Source organism: Glandiceps talaboti, chromosome 3 (genome assembly GCF_964340395.1).
Source record: "Glandiceps talaboti chromosome 3, keGlaTala1.1, whole genome shotgun sequence".
Taxonomy (NCBI): Eukaryota; Metazoa; Hemichordata; class Enteropneusta; family Spengelidae; genus Glandiceps; species Glandiceps talaboti.
Genome location: NC_135551.1, coordinates 5,572,104 through 5,598,126, shown reverse-complemented (window position 1 = coordinate 5,598,126; position 26,023 = coordinate 5,572,104). Strand labels below are relative to the sequence as shown.

At 34.3% G+C, this 26,023-nt stretch overlaps 1 protein-coding gene across 1 annotated transcript; it reads right to left on the bottom strand.

The window, feature by feature from the left end:
- Positions 1–8,612: 8,612 nt before the first annotated feature.
- Positions 8,613–25,291, bottom strand: LOC144432546 (coiled-coil domain-containing protein 81-like). The gene is made up of 12 exons (XM_078120783.1): positions 25,088–25,291; positions 24,875–24,936; positions 24,386–24,542; positions 22,649–22,905; positions 20,488–20,567; positions 14,848–15,008; positions 13,782–14,284; positions 12,992–13,099; positions 12,415–12,584; positions 11,423–11,501; positions 9,601–9,827; positions 8,613–9,094 (listed from the first exon to the last, which is right to left on the bottom strand). The coding sequence occupies exons 1-12, from the start codon at positions 25,164–25,166 to the stop codon at positions 8,830–8,832; spliced, it is 2,148 nt and encodes a 715-aa protein (XP_077976909.1). The 5' UTR covers positions 25,167–25,291; the 3' UTR covers positions 8,613–8,829.
- Positions 25,292–26,023: the final 732 nt, after the last annotated feature.

The following is a 26,023-nucleotide window of genomic DNA, read 5'->3' as shown; positions in this document are numbered from 1 at the left end:
TTATAACTTCAAAAGAACCAGAAACAAAATTGAATAGAAATTGATACTAGACTCCGTTTTTTACAGTAGTAGTAGTAGTAGTAGTAGTACTGTAGTAGTAGTAGTAGTACATGTAGTAGTAGTAGTAGTACTGTAGTAGTACTGTAGTAGTAGTAGTAGTAGTAGGTAGTAGTAGTAGATTGTTATTACTGAAATCTAGTTTTTGAAGTGACTACGATTCCATTAGGAGGTCACCCCACCTGACCACACAGCATACCATAATTTTGCTGATGATGTCTAAATGATTCGAACGAAAGCTACGTATTCACTCCAAAAACTAGATTCCAATGAGGTGACTTTACTACTACACCCAGGAACAAGTTTTCATATGGCAAAGTTTTGAGAAATTTCAAGAATTTTGATTTTTAAGGAATTGATCTCCCAGGTGCACTCTACTGTCAATCAACTATCTACTGATTAAATTCTTCAGTATTTAATTATTTATGTCATGAATTTTCCTCTTCTGATTCCAAAATTTGTACTTTACTATAACAAAATGAGTGTACAAATGTCAGCTGTCTTACTATTAAAAGTATTTGGTACTTGCACAAATTTGCCAAAAAAAAAAAAAAGAATTTTGTACATAACTGTAGTCAACATTCATATACTAACTTATAAATGGTAATTATTAATATCTCCATATTTGGCAGTTAATTATACCTGTGTTGTCATAGTAACAGTGTTGTCAATACATGTAGTTACCATGTTGTCAATGGTTACAGTGTAGTAAATAGTTACAATGATAACAATTGTAACATGGAGTTTTTGTTGTTGTACATAAGCAAGGAATGTTGAAACTTCGAAACTATTCGAAATATTACAGTGCATGTCAACAATCAATCAATCTATCTATCACTATGTCTTGATTTTTCACCCTTTTTCTGACACAAACACTCTTGACATGTCCTCCAAAGAGAGATTTAAATTGATTGGGTCGACACAAACAATGAACTCTCAGGGCGATATATATATATACATTCTAGACAGTTTTGTTATATTACAGTATTTATTTCTACTCATTGTTTCATGTAACAAATGTCTCGGTTGTCTGCTGTTTTTTACTATAGTGTAACCCGGTACTTGTTTATAGCTATGTTTTATATTCAGTTCTTACTGTGGTGAAAAGCAGACACTGAATCAGTATGTTGTGTAGAGGTTTTTGTGACAATATACACATCATATACTCACAAATTTGACCAAGTGACTGCTACTACCTTGGTTTTTAAACAATGTACAAAGCAAGTAAGATAACAATGTTATGAAACCATCATCTAGTTCTCATGGTCAGCTAAATATACAACACACACAAAAACACCGGTACATTTGCTTGATTGAAGCGAGCTAAGGAAAGACTTCACGCAAGGATGAAATTAGGTAAAAACAATATTACAACAGATACAAAAACAACAGGAGGTGCCGCAGATGTAGTTTCATGAGAAGAGGTAGAAGCCATAATGTAACACTAAACAGTCGTACTCAGTGGTAAAACATGTAACATTCTGTCGGTAAACAGAGTTGTGAGATCCTGGCTTCTGTGGTGTTTATGCTTTGATGAATAACAGACATTAATTACATTGAATATTGCATTGTATGTCTTCATGTTTCATGCCTGCTTACCATTAGCAAGCAAATGCACTGGTGTTCTTTTGCTGGTTGTAAAAACAGTTTGTAACACTGTCATTCTTTGTAATCTAAACGTCATAGTTATAAGACTTAGTGTTACCATGTCAACAGAAACTGAATTAGTTTGCTCTTCATCAGTTTGCAACATTGTTTACAAAATTGACGATATCAGAAAGGCCACATGCAAGGCTTGAAATGAAAGCAACAGAAAAAGTGTTCTGTTACACTTGATATGGATACTATAAATGAGCATAGAACACAGTGGAGTTGTTTTACCTGAGTGTGTGTTTCAAGTTGTAAACAATTCAATCTTTCGTCAAAGATTGTTCTCTATTTTAACAGAAGAGGCATCCAGGATAGGACGTGAAACTGTTGCCATTCAAAACAAACAGCAAGTCCAGTAGGATAGATTATAATTACTTTGCTATTTATTCACTCTTTTATTAAGCACTTTCATGTACCTTTGCATGGGATCTCAAACTTCTTAACGACTTTACATTTCTTTCCCTCTGTGCACACTATAAGTTCATTTCTAAGTCATTTCATATACTGGTGGTATGTGTTGTTTTCATCTGCCTATTTCAATGACAGAAGTATTCATAAAAATTTCGAGATGTGAGAAATGTTGTCGAGGAGTACTTTGATATGTGTAAAATTTTGTACAGAAAGTGATTGGGGTATGGGTAATGTATTGAGGAAATATTTTGTTGTTAATTTTTGAGGTTCGACCATTTCAGCATTATTTAAGGTAGATGTCAAAGAACAAATTGAATGGACTATTTTGATACATTGTAACCAGTTTAATAGCAAAAGTCAAAAATCCTTCTCTTTCATGATAGATGTCATTGATTTTTCAAACTCATTTGTAATAACTAAAGATAGATATGTTACAATTGAAACCATTTTAACTGAGACAGAATGCCACCTGGTTCAATGAAATGTTTACTGATGCAACATTTTCTGTGCGTGCCATGTGATACTACCAAGTAACAGCAGATTATTATTAGTCTAAGAGTGTGTGTAAGTAATCTGATAATGAGCTAATGAGATAATATTTCACTCAACCAAAATATAGCACTGATGTTATTAAAAATTTTGTCAGGCCAGGAAATGAAATATAACTAGGAAAGATTTCTGTTGCTAAGCCAGACAATGAAATGTTACTAAGCCAGATGAAGTTTAGCAATGTTTAGTAAGATTTTTGAACCAAAATGTAGCAATGTTTGTAAAAGAATTTGCTAAGCCAGACAATAAAATGTAGCAATGTTAGTAAGATTTTTGTTGTGCCAGACAATGAAATGTAGCAATGTTAGCAAGATTTTTGAGTCAAAATGTAGCAATGTTTGTAACAGAAAATTGCTAAAGACAGACAAGGAAACATAGCAGTGTTACAAAGATTTTGTCAAATCAGATGAAATGTAGCAATGTTTGTAAGATTTTATTTGAGGCAAGCAATGAAATGTAGCAACGTTACTAAGATTTTTGCTAAGCCAGACGATGCTCTGTTTCTGGTAAAATGGTGTCAATTGTTAATCTAAATTTGTCCAATAAAATAGATTAAATTCAAAAACAGAATTATGTAATATTTTACTTGTATGAACTAAGATAAAAATTATTGAAAACTAGAGGCCAAGGAGCAATTCATCAACTTCACAGTTTCCTAGTGAATAAACACAGATGCTGCATTCTGAGTAATCTAAATAAAGATATGTATGTGGAGAGAGAAATAAATTATGTATTTAAAATTCATTATGTGGATTCTGATTTGAAATGTGCCTAAATAAACCAGGTATCCTTCCTGGAACAAAATATACAATGTATATGTAAAAATATGTAGTGTAATGTTAATATTTGGTATGTTGGACTTCCCTCCTTTGTTTCATTCCAATAATTAATGTCATATATTTGCTAATCGAGTTATAATTTTAGGCTATCAATCAGTTCAACTGTTAAAGTATTAATGGAACTTGGAGCAGATTGTTTGAATCTAGTTTTGACTCAAGAAGCTATGTATTGATACTAAGACGTCTTATTCTCTTTGTCAAGATGTTACAGTGTCTTAAAATATTATTATAGCAATTGGTAACAAAATGTCTCATTTTCTGTTCCTTGCTGAGACATTTGATGTCTTTTAAAGTTTACTCTGATACTTTGGTTTACCCATACCAGTTGATTGTGTTTTGAAGTCTGCTTTTAATTTCTGGTATCAAGGTATGACTCTTGTAATCAAGGCTTCAGGTACAAACTAAAACTATTGTGGTTCGATATGGTAGATTACACAATTGGGTGATACAGGTTCCTCTGTTGTGTGATTCTAATCACCCTGTGATCTAGATAGTGTAAACATTGGAAGTCCCAAAACAGTACACTGCAAGTTTATGGGAACCAGCTTTCAAAGAGTCGCCCTACAGAGACTATATAACTAAACCAACATCCATTCAGTAGCTTATCACTGTTGTATCACTATGTTGTGACAATAGTTTTAGTTTGTGTCTATTTTAGTAAAATGAAACCTCAGTTACCAGAGTAATATTTCTGTGTCTGGAAAGAGATTCCTGGAGATTATAGGGTGTCGGATAGATGTTCTGATGGTCACGTGATGGTGAACATCTTTTCAGACACAGATATACCTTGATACTATAAATCAAGACATCTCACCCACTACCTTTAATCCAGGAACCTTTTTTTTCATCTACATCCTATCACTATCCGAGTACATTCCAAGACTTTGTAGTGAGCTGCAAAACACTCCTGTAAAGAAATAAGTTGTGGAATATGTACGAGAAATTTGTTCAATGTGAAAATCAGAAATGTGTAATGTGAGTTTTAAATATTTTGTTATTATATATTGTTTAGTTGTATAAAAAAAATATTGTTTAACAAAGACAAAGTCTTCCATTTCCATGGATATTAATACTTTTTGTTTTAATATTTAATTATTTTCAAATTGTCATTTATACCCACAAGACTTGTATATGTAAATGTTGAGTCAAATCAGTATTGTTTTTTGAAAAACGTTTTTCGATTTCCAAGAGATTTACTATATACTGACAAGTTGTATTTCCCTGAATGGGAAGGTGTTTTTTTTATAACTGAATGTAATGCACAGTATATGATGAATATGGCCATCTACATGTATAGGTATAGTCTAGTTACTATACATGTAGTTGTTCTCTACAATCTCTTTCTAACATATAGTCAAAACAGACAAATTCTATCAAAAATCTAGCTAAATCTCCTGCTATGGAAGGGATGAACAGCGCATGTCAGTAGTAATCCAGCACACACTGACAGGTGGTTGTAATTGGTTACTTTGTTCATTTACTACAAATTCAACCTCCAGCTTGAAAGTAAGTCACATAGGGATGCGATAATGTCACCACCTTTACATCAGTGTCCCAGTACCATAAACTATTGTTATTATTGTTGTTGGTAAAAAACAGAATTCTGTGCTAGAGAAATCCATTTGACTATACAGTGGAGATAATCATAGCATGTGTAGGACTAGACTAGCATAGGCATAGCTTAGAATAACCCCCTGTGAAGAGGAATGGTTTGTGCTGCATAACCTGATACTATATCAAGGCAGTCTTGCATATTCAAATTTTGCATATTATCTACAAGGAACATTCCATTCCAGGACAGGTGTTACAGCCACAAATAACAGGAGCATATTTATGACCTCAGTATTCATCATGTCAAGCTACATTTTGTGCATTTGTTCTCCAAACACTCTCTCAAAACAAACATTATACCAACCAAACAGACTGATTTCTTGGCTGTTTTGGAAACCTAACTCAACACTTCTTAGTTTTATGATGTCTCGTCAACTCAGCTAGCATTTTTCTACCCAAAAAACTACTGTATAAAGCAAACCAATATCCCTACTGCTGTAAATGTTTGCATCCCTGGTAAATGTCGGTACTGTAGTGTACTTTTTAAACATTCATACAAATCACCTGATTGGCTGAAAATTGCAACCTAGGATACAAGTAGCCAATCATATCGAAGTTTGCATTTTCTCCCTCTAGAGATGAAATTCCTCATCGTTTGGTTGAAAGCTAGAATGTTAGTAGCCAATCAGGTCAAAGTGTACATTTTCTCCTTAGATAGATGAAATTGTTAGTACTACAACCTGAAACTTGATGTGTTTGTTGTAATGTCACGATTTGTCATGTAATGTCATGATTTATTATGACAATGTAATGTCATGATTTGTTTAGTAGTGTTGTACAGTTTGTAAGTAATGTCTACTGCAATCTCTGTCAAATAAATAACGGATATGAAACAGTATTTGTTCACTTGTATATTTTGTTGTTGTTGTTTTTGTTGCTGGTGCCTTTGGGTCCCATGTTACGAAAACCCAGCCAGTATTAGAAATAGAGACTATGTTCTGGGTGGAAATTACATGATTTATGAAAGACTCCACGTCCAGTGTAAAATCACATTGGGATCCAACAACATAATCATGTTTATATGAACACTGTAGGAGGGAGCACAGAAATCTGTGCAGACTGTTAGGGCCTTGACTAGACTGGGATAGTGATGAAGTACATTGTAGTACGGAATTCGAATATGGCCCCTGTCAGGAACTAGACTGCATCTTCTTAGTCGTTGGCTGATGAGGACACCCCTGACACAGCATATATACTCAAATGGATGAGAATTTGGTATTTACTTTGGATATTTAATGGATAAAACAACTTTACTATGTTTTTTGACGTGAAAAAAAATAAAATATAACATATACCAAGTTCTTGTTTGTAACTCAATAAATTGCAAAACATAAAAAAACTGTAAATTGTTATTGTACAATGTACATTCAATAACAAACTTACACTTTTTGCAATTTATTGAGTTACAAACATGGACTGTCACTTGCTGTATGTTGTTTCACATTATGTTAGTGTAGTAAAAGTTGTTTTCTATTAAACCAAAATAAGGCATGTTCATATTGCTTTTTTCATGTTTTTTTTTTCTTCAGCGTAAATAGGTGAGAACGATTAGTAAACAGAGGGGATCAGCTGTATGTGTTCACACATGGAATTTGACACCATTATCCGCCAGTGTAAACGCCCTCAACGATAAGTGTGCAGTGCGATCACTGTAAACAACATGGCTGACGTTGTAGAGACTGCCTCGTGTTTTTTATCTTCTCCTCTGCCCACACAGCGAGTAGAATCTGCACTTGTCACACCAGTTATTACCTCTTTCACTGTTGTGGACCATGGGTGTATTACTATTAGCGAGGGACATGTTGTACTATGCTCTATGACGATTGATAACCTTGATTCGAATGGCGACTTCTGCAGCCAACAGGAAGTGATTTCGTTTAATACACTGATTGAGGGCGCTTACACCGGCGTAAAGCGTTCACACCTACAACTTAGTACAAGCTAATCCTTGCCTCCGGAGGATCTGCAGAGCTGAATCGACCAAAACCTCTGCAGTAAAATAATCCACAGATTCTCCGGAGTCCACCATTCACACACGCAAATTACCTCCAGAGTTAATCTAAGTCACTGATTCTGTGGGGAATATGTCCCAGTGTGAACAGAGTAATAAATACCCACTGCTAATCCATATAACCATTTTAAAAACTAGAGTAGGGGTCCACAACTAATCTTTTATTCATTCAGTTTTTCATTGCTAGTTTCAAAAGAAGTAAAAATAACACAATATTTGTAAAAATGGCCTTTATTGTCAAAAGTCAATACCTCATTACAATTCTTTATTATCACTCTATAACTGTGGAAGCTGAGTACAATCTGTATCCTTACAAACTACTCAATAATAATAATAATAATAGCTATCTCAACACACGCTAATACTGTTTATCACCAGAAAAAATACCTCAAATATTTACAGTAATTTTAATCTTTTGTTTCAATATTTCATTTCATTTGTCAAGTGCAAGAAAACCACACTATAAAAGATTCGAATTTTCAGCTATATTGCAATTATATACTATAGTGATAGATTAAAACAATTTATAGGTAACATGATTTATACATAGCTTGATTTAGTATTGCTTGTGTGCGTATGTATGTATGTATGTATGTATGTATGTGTGTATGTATGTATGTATGTATGTGTGTGTGTGTGTGTGTATGAGTGTGTGTATGTATGTATGTATGTATGTATGTATGTATGTATGTATGTATGTGTATGTATGTATGTATGTATGCATGTATGTATGTATGTATGCATGTATGTACGTATGTACATGTGTGGGTATGTGTGTGTATGTATGTATGTGTGTATATGTATGTATGCATGTATATGTGCATACATTGATGTATTTATATGCATACATATGCTCCAACATATCTGCTCAAGATACAAGTGGACAGTGTGTGTATGCATACATGTACATGTACATGTACACGTCTTTTATGTGTGTACGCATAGTGAGACGAAGAAAATCCACACAATAATAAGTCAATAATACAATGCAATGGTCTTACATTTCTGTATAGTGTTTGTCACACTTTGTCAGGTATAACTGAGTTGGAGTCAAGTCAGTCATTCAAGTCAATTTGAATTCTTTGGTCATTTCAACTGCAAAAGAATGAGCTAAGTCTCCATTTATCCAATCTTTGTTCTTGGCCAGGCATTAAAATTGTGCTCCTAAAACCGGTCAAAATTCCCAAAATAGGATTACTATGTCATGTAAATTTATTCTGAGATTATGAGTGTCAAATAAAAGTAGAAACCAAATAATATTAAACGTAAAATAAAAAAAATTGTGATTTCAATAAAAAATGCACACACAAGAAACAAATGGAATGTAAATTAACATATTTCAATATTTGGATTGTATGGACGGATTAGGTCAAAGGTCAGAGGTGAAACCCTGCCAGGGTAAAGAGGTCAACGCAAAACTTGAAAACAAACTTGCATAATGCTGATAATTACCTAGAGTAATCATGGATGGAATACTTAGGAAGTAGACGTTTGAATTGCATTTAATCAAGAATACCAAATGATTTTACAACAGTCAAATTAAAACACAACAAGAGTATTCTGTTGGTGACATGGCATGGTATGCGATTGGGTTGATCAGATGCGAATCTAGTTTCTATCCGAGAATATTATAATTTTTAGCATAGTAAATTGTCTATCGCCATAGACACACAGTTCTTAACAATGGTTCCGTGAATATTGTTACATGATTAGTCGCGATCCTGGTATATAGCGAGATTCACTCCAAATATTTGATTCGCCACAGTTTTCAAGACGTCTCTTGCATTGGCCGCAACGATTATACTTATCGCACTGTTCATGTAACAACATTCCGGGACTACTGGCACGCAGACGTTCTTCTAATTCCCGGTGTTTCTTCATTTCATACGATTTCCTCCAGTCTGATTCAAGGTATTTACGCATGGCGAAATTTCGTTCATGACTTGTAGCCCGGTCAGCTATCAAACTGTAATGAAGAACGAACAAAAATTAATGAATAACCCAAAACAAAAACGTTGTTTTTGTATTTGGCAACTGGCATTGGGGAAAGTATGCACTCTACCAAGTGCCCTCAGACACTTTTATATTTATACCTCACACAAGCCAGGTTGAACACGTTTGACAAAAAAATATGACTTTATACTCTGGATGTACTACAGTATGACAACCCATGTCGACATCATTAGTTCGCAGGTGCTTGAAATTCGAATCAAACTTCAAATCACCTCTATTTTTTCTTAATTTTTCATAGATTATGATTGAGGAGGTATAATTAAATTATTCCCCAATATTTTTCATATGGAAAGTCCCATGGCCTAAGGGGCCTTGTCACTACTTGTCAATCAACTCATAGTGACAAGGCCCCTGAGGTAACTCATATTTGACAGGACAAAGAAAAATAGTGAGGATAATATAATAATATCTATAATGCAAACACATATCAAAGTGTGATAGCTACAATATCTGACTTACTCTCTACGAGTTCTTTCCAGCATATCTACTTCATCTTTCTGTCGTTTTAAGTGTCGTAGGATATTATCTCGTTTTCTCTGGGCTACTGTTTCTAGTTGTTCTTTGTACAGTTCATGTGCACGTCTACGTTGCTCTGCCAGTTTCTCATTGGTGAAGTCATTCTTACCAAATATTGGTTCTTTGGAGTCTGGCACTGCAGCAGGTAGCGGTAGAGGTTTGAAACGTACCTAGGGTATAGTGGATGAAACATGAATAATTTAATGAATGATGTCGTGATAATGCAAATATAACCATAAAGTTAGGTTTCTCAGTCATTTTGAGTAAATAAGGCTCCATCAATAAGTACTTTGTTTTACCCAAAACCTACGAGGCTTTCCCCTACCCAGATGTCTAGCGTTTATTTCAACTGAGTTGAATAATCTGTGTTACTAGGAGAGACCAAAATATCATCCTAACGATACGGACATATTACAAGAAGAAAGTAACTATATATCCATACATATCATCCTGTCTATCCACATATCAAACCTCTTATCTATTCGTCTATTCACCTATCTATCCATCTATTCATGTCTGTCTGTCTGTCTAAGTCTGTCTATCCATCAATCTATTCATCTTTCAATCTGTCTATCTATTCATCTTTCTATCCTGTCTTCACCTCTCCATTTGCTCATCTATATCTATCTATCCATCTATCTATCTATCTATCTATCTATCTATCTATCTATCTATCTATCTATCTGTCTGTCTGTCTATCTGTCTGTCTGTCTGTCTATCTATCTGTCTGTCTGTCTGTCTGTCTATCTATCTACATGTATCTATCTATCTATCTATCTATCTACCTATCTATCTATATATCTGTCTCTGTCTGTCTGTCTGTCTGTCTCTCTATCTGTCTACCTATCTATCTATGTACTAACTATTTTGAATGGTGATTCACTAAGCCTCAATGGACAACCCTTGTTGAATGGTAGTATAATCTTAGGTACTGGTAAAGACAAAGAGCCTAAGTCAGTCCTTCTTAGATCTCTACATGGATAGATTGAATTGACTGGGTCTGATGTACGACTGTCACTTGGATCGGGTAATCTACTACGGAAATGAAGCTACAATGAAGAGGAAAACAGACGAAACACCACAAAGATAAGACACGCGTAACAAAAAATGTGAAAACTAGAATTGAATGTCAATTGCTATACGATAAGGTTGGCAAACATAAAGAATACATTAAGAGCCTTTTGAATGATTGCACCTTGCTACTAGCTTATCTACACCACTGTTCTGTGACTAAGATAACTCCCTAGGAGTACAAGAGTTTTTGGAGATAAAGATCAGTGCTGTGGGTAGACTATCTTGCTGCAGGCAAAATTACTTATAAATATATGATCTGAGAAGTCTCAGGGCAGCCAAATTTAGTTTGATTCAGTTGCAAAGTTAGGAAATATAAAGCTACACAGGTGTTTATTGTATGTTTGCTAGACTGGAACTGACTAGCTATACCCTTGGTAATGGTCAGAAATTACACCAAAGTAATGATCGGACATAATTTTCTGACATTATTTGTGTTGGTAAATAGATACAAACACCACATACTTATATACATGTTTCTCAATTTCACAACCAATTTAATAAACCGGAAGTATGATCAGTGAAATTTTATGACCTTCAAGTTCAAACTGTGCTATCTTCACTGCTTCATCTTATAAGTCTACATTACTTTGAGTTTTGATCAATGCAACAAGTTGTCGACAGGAGTATAAATCAAACCTGTAGCCCAAATTGATGTACGCCATGACATGGGATTTTATACCATAAAACTTACCTGGGCTGATAATGCTCTTTGATAAGCTTCACACTGTTCATGTTTCTCTTTCAAGTATTGTTCTCGTTGGAATGCAAGGCTGCAAAATCAATCAAATTAAGATTTAGTTAAAATAATTTTCCTGAGATAAAATGTCCTCAGTCCAATCAAGTGATAGATAGCTGACATTTTGGGATTATAAACCCTTCTCTAAATGTCTTTCATGTACTGATATACACATGTATGTACGCTTGAAGTTAAAATGTCCTCAGTCCAAAAAAAGAAAGAAAAGAAAGACAGATGAAAATAAGTGACACTTTCGGATTAATCCTGCAAAGAACCCAAGTCTTTACATTTCTGAAAATGTAATAGATATTTTGGTATGTATTTTTAGTAAATATTTACAAATTGTTCACAAAAAGTGGCGCGTTCCAGACATCTCCCTCCTCCCTAGAGATAAATGATTGGTTGAACTGATGGAGGAGTTGAAATATCAATTTGACAACTGACAAATTAAAAAGTGAATAGGGAGGGGGGGGGGGGGGGGCATCTGACAGTTGACTTGTACTCGTAACAAAATTAATACTTGTACTCTCTTGTTTGCATGGGGGGGGGGCAGGAGGGAGAGCAGGGATGTAGGAGGGGCACTTGGAGACTGGAGCAACACTTCGATGTTGTCTTTGTACAAGTTACAAATTAGCACGTATTTTTCTGGGTGGGGAGAAGAGGAAGGTAGGAGGGGCACTTGGAGACTTGAGCAACACTTGGATGTTGTCTGTACAAGATACAAATTAGTACTTATTTTTCTGGGGGGAGAAGAGGGAGGTAGGAGGGGCACTTGGAGACTGACTTGAACATAGGAAGGTTGGAGGAATACGTCTTTGGACAAGTTACACATGACCATTTATTCTTCTTGTAGGGGAAGTTGAGGGAGGTAGAAGGAGCACTTCAGTCTTGAAGACTGATTTGTACAAATGAAGGTTGGAGGAATGAAGTAACAAACTATTACTTACTCTTCTGCTAGTTGAACCTGTTCTAGTCTTTCCAGGAATTCCTGGTCATGTTTTCTTTTAGTGCTGGAAACAGTTTTACTATCCACCTGCTTTCCCAACTCAACTGCCAAATCTTCCTGCTTCATATATCTTGGTGGTGTCAATGGACGATGCTGGAAGACGTAGGATCTCTGTCAGGAAAGGAGACGGATAGATAGTCAGTTATCTATGCAAATTAAACACTTTCCATTTGAGAAAGTTTATATATATACATGTCAATTATTGAAAGAAGAATTATGTCATTTATTACATGACATGAGAGAGAGAGAGAGAGAGAGAGAGAGAGAGAGAGAGAGAGAGAGAGAGACTCAGAGAGAGAGAGAGAGAGAGAGAGAGAGAGAGAGAGAGAGAGAGAGAGAGAGAGAGAGAGAGAGAGAGAGACTCAGAGAGAGAGAGAGAGAGAGAGAGAGAGAGAGAGAGAGAGAGAGAGAGAGTGTGTAAATAAATACAATCATGCAAAATAAGGATAAATTTATAGACATTAATTAAAATATATGGAACCAAATCGACAACCTTTGATAGTAAACCTAAAACTTACATGAAATTCTGAAGATCGTTCTTTCTTCTTGTGTTTGATGGCCTCTGAAACACCAAGGTTAAAGGCAGCAATTTTCTGACTCTCATGTCGGTTGGAAAGATTTTGAGCCTGTAAACAAACAAATATAAGTAGTCATTGTAAATATACATAATTAGAAACTTTATGAATTATTGCATGACTCAGTACAGAAAGATCCCAAACTACAACTGTGTACACCCTGTAACACCCATATTTTAACTGAATCCAACACTGGTCTGTAATATTAATAAGTCTGTCTACCAGAAAATACCTAAAACGCAATTATTTCATCAACTGACAGTCGTTATTGTCATGAGAAAGAAATTATGAACAAATACTTTCAAATGAATAATTTGTTGTGAGTCATTGACTTGAGTGGTTTTGTAGTGCATACAAACTTGCTCAAGTCTATGGACTATTTTCAATCTGTACTTGAATAAATATTTTGAAACATGAATGAGTTCTTTTTCTTTTCTTTGCAACAGTCACTTCAGTATTAGTGAATAAGTGGTGAGATCACATATCGCCCTTGGGAGACTACTATTATGGTAACTGGTAAAAGTATCTTAAAAAGTTGACCAAACATTTTCCTTCACAAAACTTGAAATGAATAACATTCAAAACAAGATTATGAGACAAAAACAAAATCTCCCAAGGGACTAGTGGCAGTCTATAATGCACAGGAAACTGTATCATAGATGTAGGAATTATTTTTAGTATTATTTTCCAACAACAAATTAATTTTTTGTAAGTCCAGGAGATAACTCCTTACCTGTTCTCTAACGATAGCCTCGGTATCCTTCATATGTTGAAACTGTTGTAATAAACGATCTTGTTCCATTTCTTTTCTACGTCGCTCTCTTTCAAATGATATCGGGATGTTACGACTATCACGTTGATGACACAAATAACAAAGCTCCTGTCCAGCCAATCCACTGTGCGCACATGAGGAATGGGGAGGTGATGGTGTTAGAAAAGCGACCTCTGGGGTGTGTACTCGGTCTCCTGCAGAATTGGGTCGGTGTCTTAGATCTATTTCACCATCTGTATGCGGTCTGAGTGAGTTGAGCGGTGTGCGTGGACGTAAGAGTACATCGCGAGGACTTGCTGGTTTGCTATTCGGTGGAGATGGCGATAGTCCCGACCCATGTACGCCTTTAGAAGTGGGGGGAGATAGTGGTGGAGGAAGTAAATCGTCCGTCAGACTGATTCCAGTTGCCTTGGCTGTCGGTACTAACTGCCTTGGTGGTCCTCTCGCAGATTTCTTTTGTAAATCTGAAAATAAAGAATTTGGAAATTATGATTTCTGAAAATTTTTATTGTAACACACCTGATCAGAACTGACCTGACAATCTGTAAAATAACATTCAATGACTTGACTCTGTGACATGAGATAGTAACTCTACTGTAGTTCTAGGTATCAATGGGGAACTTAATTTTAATATTTTTTTGAAGTATCTAACTAGTTTTATTCTAGAAGTAGCAGTAGTAGCGAAGTTACCTAATTGGAATCTAGTTTTTGGAGTGACTACGTAGCTTTCGTCCGAATCACTCAGATGTCATCAGTGTAGTAATGTTTTGAAAAACAAATATAGTTATCTAATCGTTATCATAATAGTTGGTAAGAATTAAACAAGGTATACATATTGTTGTGATGTAGACTAGTAAAACTTAAGCATTAATGTCAGGAAACTAACGACATCAAGTGGCCCTTCTAGGGGATAATCAGACTCAAGTCATTCAACCACCTGTTGAGTTATAGCGCCCTCTGGTGGCAACAATGATATTACTGTTGTTGTAATACATTTCTCTAGGACTAAAGTTCAACAACTCCCTACCTTCACCCTCTTTTGTCTCTCCTTCACCCTCTGCCTCCTCTCCCGTCTGTGTAGCTGATGATTTTTTACCATCAGTTGGGTAGTCCTCCTCATCGTCTTCCTTGATAGCAGGCATACGAGGTGTATCCTCTGGTACTAGTCCATCAATAGTAGTTCCAATCCTACAACACAAGCAGACACTTTGGTTAGAAAATCAAGTGATGATTTTGTACAAATGTAATGGATATTGCAGGCTATCAATTGTCATTTCGGGATGACTTTTTCAGAAATGTACATTTCAGATTATTTCAGTAATGACTTTTCTAAAATTGTAAAGTAGGTAGATCAAAATGTAACGAATATTGCAGACTATATTATAAATTTGTCAATTTGTGTTCACATTTCTAGAATTGTTCTTGTATATTGCAGACTATACTTTCTCATTTTGTGCCGGCGGACTTTTAGAAAACTATCAAGTGTGTTTAGTAAAATTAAGCAATGCTTGACACCTCACATCACTAAATATATTTGCACATTGAAGATTATGTGTGTGTTTTTCTTATTTGTATGAATTAATTTTACTTAGTTCAGATAGTTTGCTTCCATCTCTGAATGTGATGTCTGTAATAATAGTTTATTGGCAGAGTGCACTGTTAATGAATCATGGTTGTCTACATCAACTAACCAATGAAATAACCTGCTTTATCTAGCAGCCATTGTTTGACTTATAAATGCTAACTAGCAGTGTGCCCCCACCACTGCACTGATAAATTACAAACATTTTTGTTATTGGTCAAAATGACAAAAAATGCAACAAAAATGTTATTTCTCACATTGTTTCCTTGATAAAAAGTGGCTTTCTATGAATTACCATAATCATGGTAAGGGAAGGGAGACCAGATTTTGATGTGTCTCTCAACAAATTACTGTGCATAATTAGCACATCAAATTGGTTTTAGAGGGGCACACTGCTAACCTTTATACATCAATTGTACTTGTTAAATTGATTTTCTACAATTTTATTCAGGAGGTAAGAAGAGTGTGATTATTGCATTCCATAATGTCATTCAGTATATAAATACAATAATGTATATTACCATTAGATCTATGGCATAGTTTAGTTGTGCAGGACTTGCAGGATTACAGGTGCATGCATTGTAGTGTTATACTAGAAAGTGAGATATCTGTCTGATTAGAAATTGAGAAATCCCTCAATTCTTTGTTGCTTAGCAACTTTAAGATAATAATGCAATGCCAAAGTGATGCAAACAAATTGATTAAGCTCTGCTCTCCCTCCCTACCCCCCTCTCTGTCTCTCTGTCTCTCCCCCCTCTCTCTGTCTCTCTCTGTCTCTCTCTCTCTCTCTGTCTCTGTCTCTCTCTCTCTCTCTCTCTCTCTCTCTCTCTCTCTCTATCTCTCTCTCTCTCTCTCTCTCTCAATCAGTGTGAGAAAATGAAGGAATTGTGGACATTTAAACTCAACTATTTTCCAACAAAGTAAATACTTTTTTGTCATTGTTATGTCACAGCCAAGCCAATCAATACCTATTCAATAGATTATCTGGTATGATTTGAGAAGTAGGTAATCTCTTAAAAACACAATGTACTTGTGTCTTCAATCTCATTGTGATGTACAACACTCAAGGGTGTCTATTGACCACAGTCTACAATGCTAACATTATAGGAGACATTTACAGTTTATAGCAAACACATCATGTACTGAGTTACTATGTACATAATCATGTATTGTATTTCTCACCTATTTACAAACCTGTCTACATAGATCACTCTTCAATTTCTATAACTAAAACTACTCCATGGTAACAATAATACAAAATTCCAACGTAGCAAAATAAATTTGAAATCATTTGTCAAATTGATCCTTTTACTAGTAAATAATATTAGTTTGTGCTTTAGAAATATCCATGGTAACAGTAACTAATACAAATTCCAACAGAGCAAAATAAATTTGACTTTGTTTCTGAAATTGATAACAAAGATTATTTTCTTTTTAGAAAGACATGTAGCCATGGTAACACCAAATTATACAAATTCCAACAAAGCACAATTTCATTTAGTTTCTGAAATTGATCCTAAATGATATCATTTTAATATTTAGAAATATCCATGGTAACAATGATAATCATAAAAAATAAAATGGACTTTGTTGTTGAGATTGGTCCTGACAGCAAATAATTCTTTTTTTCAGAAATATCCATGGAAATAACAATACAACTTTCAACAGAGCAAAATAAAATTGATTTTGTTTTTTGACACTAATCCTAATTAATTTTATTTTGACATTTATTGATTGAAATCATCGATTCTTAACCAGTTTTTACACATAAAGGTATATGTGAATAGTAATTGGTGATGTCAACTTTAGCATTAATATTTTGATGTTTGAAAAAATAAAATATCTTTGAAAAAAATCCATATAGGCTTGAAATAAATTATTTGAAACTGTACCTATGCAATGAAAACATTCAAAACTGAAATCAATCTGCAAGTGAAAATTTCTTCAATTTCACATTTTTGGGAAATTTTCATTATTTAATTATTTTTTGACAGAGTAAAATTTGTCATGTTTTAATATACATGTAGGTATGAACCAAACCATAAAATCTATGAACATTTAGTTTGTAATAGACACTTAATTTCTTTTTTTTTTAAATACCCCAATATATTATGGATTCTAGTCCTATCATTTATGTACCGACACAAGTTTTGAATTAATCCAGAGACTTGGCTATCTGGTTTGACAACGCCGTTGTTTGTATAATATCAAGCCATATAGTCTAGAGGCTATCCGTGGCTTCGAATCACTTCTGGAGATCTGGAGATTTGAAGCCACAATTAGCCTTTAGATTAGTCAAGCCAGTATGTCTAGTCAGTCAAGTCTCTGAGCTAGTCTCAAATGGGTACAAAATACCTACTGGGTGATGTCTAATAGGAAATCAGATGACTGAGTTACTTCACAACCATGGATTTTTAACAATGACATTAGTAAGACAGGATTGAAGGATATCAATCTATTCAGGTAGCAGAGGTACAAATTACAAGAATTTATGTAATAGAGAGAATATATTAACTGCCATTGCTACTAGGCAAGTATCGTACCTGGTAGTCATGCATGGATAGATAATACATCATCATCCGACATCAATGTTTATGTTTTCATAATACAGATAAATTTACTGAATATGTTGACATTTATGAATTCACTTTTTTTAATTAAAAGTTTTTATTTTGTCCTAGTAACTGGTAAAAGAAATAGACATAGGAGAATGTATAATAATTAATATTTTGGGGAAAAATGACAAATTTGACAACCCTTTTCTCTGTCTATATTAAATATTAATCTATATAAGTATGCTTTTAGTTAATTAGGTTTTTCATCAATCATTTGTATCATGATATTATGTTTAGGGTTGATGGATGTCTGCCTGGGTAGACTACTTCTAGTACGTTTGGTAGCATACACTCATCTACGTGTTCAGTCTCAGGGTTTCGAGTCCCAGCTAACTTTTCCCCTCCTTGACTACAGCATCATCTTTCATCTATTTGGATGTTGAACTTCTTGGCACCACAGGTATGTATACTAACTACTCACTGACAAGTTGACATGTATCTGACATGTAAAGTCTGTCACCTTAGTAACAACTGACATCAATTGTCATTCACATTATATCTACCTGACAAGTCTAACAATACTGGACTTCAAGTGCACGACTACAGTTAGGATGAAGGCAAGACTGGACAACTTCAAGGTTTTAAAACATGACCTGTTTTGTAAGACATGATATGTCTTGTCACTGTATCACTAGACAGGTTATGGATCTTACAAGTTACACTAACAGTCTACTAGTCTAGTTTAGCTATATGTGTATTCAAAGTCTACTTTTTTTGTACTCCTTTATTATTGCTGGTACATGCACGTAAAACTTTAAGTTAACAAATACCCCCAAGGTAGAAAGAGGATTAGAATTCAATATTTTCTCTGAAGGAAAAAAGTGTAAACAGTTTTCAAAATAACTGAACAATGAAGATGAGGACAGTGGACAAAACAAATTGTCTAAATCTGTTAATAGAATTTCACTGGTTTTTAAACACTTTACTATAATATTAGTGCTACAGTAACTAATTCTGATAGACTATTGAACTGTCTCACATTTTACCTCTTACTGTTTCAATCCTGCCACAACAAAACTGAATAAATCATCATTTTTTTTGCACTTCAAAGACAATTTAGTTATTAATACTTTCCACCTAACAATATTAGTCAATTATAATATCATACATTTCACACTAGAAAATGAAAAAGGTAGTTGTAAGTGGAGTATTTCCACATTAAGCAGCTTTTTAAATCTTAAATTTAAGTGCAAGCAATTTGCAAAGCAGGCCCTCCACCAAGCAAAGCACACAATAATTAATTAATATACACCACCATACTACTAGTCGTTAATTTCAAATGAAATGAACTTACCTCCTGTGAAGGAGATTATTTAGAAAATGGACAAATAAATGAAAAATGAAAATTAGAACAAAAAAATAACACCAACATGCATGCATTATCAACCACAAATATTGATTAAATTAATCATATTTAAAATATTAATCTGTCAATCTTCACGCGGTTAGAATTTAGTTATCTAATTTCGTTACAAGTTTAATCAAATACACAGTTTTCTATGGGAAGTAAATCACGTTAAAATGGATAACAGTCAATTTTAGTGAAAAAATTTAGTCAGATCAAACATTGTTAGTATTTCAAATTAATTGAATGCTGTTAACTACTCAGAAACTGGTGGCGACCAACTTTGTTATTCTTGTTATTGTAAACAGAATAGACTGCAACTAACCATAAAATGTTAACTATATCAATTACACAGAGTGACATCTCTAATAAAGTGGAAAATAACTACTAAAAATATCTCTTGAATATTTATTGCTTTTATCAATAAATGACAAGGCCAAATTACTTTCATACTCAGATGTGATATTCACTACAAATAGAATCACTCCAATATGCTGTATCTTAGCAACAAAACCTATAGTTTCCATATATATGTTAAACTTGATCAGCTGTTTCAAAAAGTTTAGTTTTGATGTAGAATATTGTCACACAGGCTACGTTTGGCTTTACTAGATCTAAATCACATGTGTTTGCCTATTTTCTATTTTGTCACTGTTTTTTCCCTTTATACCTATATCAATAAACAAGGATTGTCTTAAAACTTAAAATAAATTAAAGTGGGTAAAATCTCGCTAAGTTCCGCTGTCATTTTACTAGGGTTCTCTCCTCGTAATTTTGTTAAAGATAGGTAAAATATACCTTTGTCACCCAGTCATTTTACCAGAGTTGCACACCAAAATTACAGTGTTATATAGTACACTGAACAGGAAACTGTTAATTTTACCTGATTTGCCCCTTTCTATTACCCAGGTTACCAAACTCTAACCAAAACACTGATAAGAATGATACTACCTGTGTACTTTATGCTTCATGTACAAAGTTTCAGTAGTATTATGGAGTTGAACCAAACAATATTGAGTACACTAATTCTGATCATTATGTAACATATACAGACTACAGTCACTTATGGTATGGGTTTAATCTTAGAGTTCAATATTTGATAAATTCACTAAACAAACTATTTACCTTGGTAGCACTAATGTATTTGTTGTTTGTGGTCTACAGGTGGTTGCTCTTGACATCACAGAATCAGCTGTGTCTGGTCTCTGAAAAAATAACAAGAAAGAAAAATAATCATAATTATTAATTTAAGAATAGTATACACACGATTTTATTTAATTTTACCACTTTGATTATTTTCATTATGCACAGATATTCATAACACATAATGGGGGTGGGGGGGGGGGGGTGGGGGAGTGTGAAAAAAAAGTCACAAAAACGAATAAATAATTTCAGATTTCTCCATATTTGTGATGGATATACAGTTGTACATCAAAACATAGATGTTGGAGAGAGAGAGAGAGAGAGAGAGAGAGAGAGAGAGAGAGAGAGAGAGAGAGAGAGAGAGAGAGAGAGAGAGAGAGAGAGAGAGAGAGAGAGAGAGAGAGAGAGAGAGAGAGAGAGAGAGAGAGAGAGAGAAAGAGAGAGCGAGCTCGCCATAGTCTATGATATCAAAGGTATATTTTGTTATACAAGTTCTAAGTCCAATTACTGAGTACTGGTACTTTATGTGTATAAACACAACAACTTAATTATGCATTCTTGTGCTAGATAGAACTCATTTGTAAAGCTACATAGAATAATTTCAAAAACTTTACAGGTTTTGTATCAATTAAAATTAGGCAGTGAATCATATATGAATGGGACATAGTACAATAGTAGTATTATTATTAAACAAGTCAGTATTTCAAAGGGGTAGAGTCCAACCTGTCTTTGTCAACCTTGTAACTATTTGAATAGAATGACTGTATTACAACACAAAGTACACACATTGTACCCCTGGGGGGTTGGCAACAACATCACAAACAAGCTATTAAATTCCATCATTAAAATACATGCACCATTGGAACCAGTCATAACAGCTAGCCTATGGTACTACGTAATACAGTGTAGGACTCTTACATGTAGATTATATGAAGTACAGATAAATGAAATCGAATAAATGAACTTTTTTTGAAGATTCAGGAAATGAGTAAATGCAATGATAAATGACTTGTTGGACTTTGTTGATAAAAAACACTTAATGATAACTAAATTTGAGTTAATAATCCTGTGTGAAAAGGTCCGAGGGTTTACATAGTACCTATAGATAGAAGCTTATTAACAGATTAGTTGTTGATAACTTAATTGACCTAGAAGTCACAAACCCCTGTGGATTCTAATCATGGCCAACAACAAAAATCCAAAGTCAAATCTCAGGGGGTTTCCAACAATGTAACATCACATTGGTTACCTAGGCAATCTCCTAGCAACTATCTATTGTTTGTTAGCTGATTACCTTATTGTACACCATTTTGTTTGTTCTAATAAATCAACAGTTACACACAGAGTGTGAAGTTACTTTAGATAACTGTAAACAGGATATCTTTAAAACCATTGGAGTGTCAACTCTGTACTGGTCACTGAGTTACAATAGTTTAGATTTGTAGTGGCCCGTAACAGAGTCTGGGTTCTACACTCATATGATATGGATTTAGGGATCTGAGAAGTCTCCACCCAACACTGAAGTAAATGTACTTTATTAACTTTGCGGTGTACTTGTTCAACTGTAAACAACCTTCATGACACAACTTCACTGTAGGTCTGTGTGGAATTTCAATGAATGGCAATGGGCAAATTTCTAACAAACAGTTTAGCCATGATTTAGAAATATCAAAACTTAGAAATTCATTTTCTGTGATAGAACGTAATAAAATCTGTTAAAGTCTAGTCAGAGGGTAAGTTAGCTGTCATGGTGTTGTGTTGAATTGAAATTTAACATTTTTTTTTTAAATCACTATTTCATTGGAAATATCTATCATAGTCAATTTATTGTAGTGAAAGGACATTATCTCAAATTACAATTACAACTTAGTTTACATAAGCAAAAATATGTTACGGTTCCATTATACTTGCTACTGACCTGATTTTTAATGAGTGATAAATAAAGGCTTCTAGTCTCTGTAATTCATTTGTTTGATCATATGATAACAGTTGAGTAAACTTATTGGGAATATTATGATTTTATAAAATTTATCAGGAAAATATTGTCCCTTCATACAAATAGAAGTATAAAAATGGTTGCATACTAGATGGATGCATAGAATTGTCTAAGAAAGAAGAGGGAAAAAAGTGGCAAAAAACTTACATTCCTGAGTGCTTCTGCTAACTGTCCACTTCCATCCATCATTTGTAAGAAATCTTTATAAAATTTCATTTTCACTTTACCATCACGGATAGCTAAGCGACCGATGCCAGAAAAAGTAAATTCTACATTGCGACGAGCACCAACAGCTCTGGAGAGAGCTTGCAGAACTTCTTTTACACATCCTTCAACAGTGTCTCTGTCAAAGGGTGTCTCCGTTGATAAGGCTGAGAAGTTGAGTTGCACAATTGGAATTTGTCCTGGAAAAACAAAAAACAAAAGTTTATTTTATATCAAAATTTCAGATGTTGATTTCATAATTATAAATTGTCAGGATAAACAACAGAAAGGTTTATTTTTTGTCCAATAGATTTCAGTTGTCAATTTGATGATTGGAATTTGTCCTGGAAAAAACAACAAAAAGTTTGGGTTTTTTAAACAAGATTTCAGACTTAATTTTCATTTCTAAGTGATTCTGTATTCATTTAAGTACCGGTAGGTACATTGTAAGTCCATGACATTTTTTTTAATTCTCTTTGATTGGGTTCACCTCAAAACTTGTCATGAAATACAAGAAAATCTAATTTTTCAAGACTCACATATAAATGGCATACATATATATTCAAAAGCAATTTTTAAAAAAATCGGGATTATCATCCATCCGAAATTGTCTATTGTGCTATGATTTGTAGACTCCTCCATTCAATTTACAGAAATGTGCTGCGTGATTACACTTTTGGTCAGCAGGATAGACATTTTGGTTTTCAGTGAAAATTCATTTGACATGTTTGGGGAAAAAAACCATCTACAAAAAGTTACCAATGTTATAAGTCTGGTGTATATATAACATACAAATTGTTCATACATAAAATATTTAGTCTGTATGATATGAATACATCATGTCACCTGCTGTCCTATCAATCATCATTTTGAGGGCTGTAGATCAGAATAATAATATACCCTATCTATAATCCTACAATCTAATAAACACAACAAAACTCACACCCAGTTATTTTTCTACCAAGTACAAGTTAGAATAAACACTACATAATAATATTCCATAAAGACCACTGTGACTATTTACTCTCCAAATACAACATCAACATTTGAAAAAAAGAAGAAGCTGATTATACATTTAATAACTTCAAAAGTTAGAATAAATCTCTCACTAGGCAAAAAATGTTTGGTTCCAGCTACCCGACCCCACATAGTTTTTCACCTAAACTTTTTTTATATAGTCAAGAAAAAAAACCCTAAACTGGCATCAACTTAAAAAGACGATATAAAACTGTTCTTCCAATCTTCCAATCTGTAATGGCTGTACATCTGATGAGAAGAAACCAATAACACAGAGACCATATTGAAAACAACGGAAAACATAACTACCTGAACTACACTCACTCAGGAAAAAAAATTCTCTAAAATTGAGCGCACTCGGAACTACACAATTTTTTTTAGGCCTTATCTATTTTAATAAAATATCTCTCTCTGTCTTTTTAATGAATTTTAAACATGTACCGATTTGGTAATTGTCCAATTTCAATTTTTTTAAATAAAATACAAAATACATCTTTATTAAAGTTGATCCAAAGTTATATGAGTTTACTATGTGCAATTAAATTCAATAAAAAAATATTTTCCACGCTGAAAAACAATTACTCAAAGCATTAGTGTTGCATCCCTTCCGAAATGTACAGTTGTGAGTGAGTGAAAGGAAATGAAAGGTAATAAACACCCTACCTGTTGTATGATATTTTGAATAATTCAATGCATGGGTCATGGCAAACTTTTCCGATAGTATAAACACCGGCCTTTGAATTAAAATGTATTTATTATTTCCTATGTCCAACTTTTTCTGAGTGAATGTGAAAGTTCCAAGTCCAGTTATTTGAACTCCCTGTAGGTAAACAAAGAAGAAATTATCAGTACTTCGACTAAAAATATTCACATACCAGAACATGAAAGCATGGTGTATCGGGACGGTAAACATAAACATCCACACGGTATTGTAACAAGTTTTAAAATTAATCAAAAGAGTCTAATATTTCGCTAAAGGAAGTTACAACACCTTCAAAACAGACAAAAGGCGTCGGCTGGTTTATCGCTTAAGGTTATACATTCAATTAACATTAACGTAATCGAGGCATAAAATGTCTAGTGCACAAAACAAACAATTCAAACTAATCACCGGCGACGTCGTCATGACTCACATTGACCAAGAAAACTCACCTTTTGCATGCTCATATGCCGCTCCACGAATTGTGAAACATTATCCCAAACACTGACAACATCTGAAATTTGAAATAAAAGAAGGTATTATTAACGACTGTGGCTGCTATACAAAGACACAGGTGACATATGTATATTAGTGAACGAAGTACGCCTCAGAACGTCGCCATGTTGGATACCTGCTTCGAAAACACCTCCGAGAACGAAACTTACCTTCGTCTGTCAACTTGGGAATTGTCGAAAATCTGTTCTTTTTCGCCTCCGAAACTAAAGCCTGCATTACATCCGTCATTGTGACAAGCTAATATGTGTGGGCACAAGGCCCAGCGAATTGTGAGAGCCTTAAAATTTACTCAATCTTCGAAGGCCTTGGTGGAAAATTGCCTCAGCTGATGACTGTAGTAGCGAAGTGTTGCTGGTTCCCATTGTCGATTGCATACACAACGTTACCATGACCACAGTGTTACGCGATTGGATGGACTTCGCTCATGAATATGCTAATCCCAATATTGAACTCTGACCCATTAGATCTTACGACCTTTGACCTTCTTCAGTAAAATGCACAATCTAGCGCCCTCTTTGAAGAAAAGACAATCTTTCGTGAAATGCAAAGCTTATTTTGCCAAATTCTATTGAAAACTCAATTCACCGATAAATTTTGACCTTCCATATCCCTTAACAAGTAACTACAGACATAAACGAACCGATATTCACTTCGGTTTTGGCTAAACTAGCTTGCCGAAAAACCCGACCGACAACATCCGACAACTTCCCGAAGACGTAACTTGAGCACATGATGAGGTAAAGCATGCGTGGTAGCGTAAAGTGTGCTGGCGAAGTGGGTGTGTAAGTGCAACACACAAACTAATTTCGCAAGTTTCTGCGATGCCACAGCATCTGAGAGAGTACTAACTAAGGTTTTATGATACTTGACAAAACGGAGAAGAAAGAGTTATGCAAAAAAATCCAACTTGTCCTAACTGTTGCCGAAGTTTTGGCACTCAGGGTAAGGCAGTCTATTTGTTTATATATTGTCAAACTCGTATTGGTAGATCCTGAGATAACACTTTTGACAGAGAAATGGAACAGATTTGCGTTTTAGCAAAGAAATACTGCATGTTATTGACGCAAATGAACAATAACGTATAT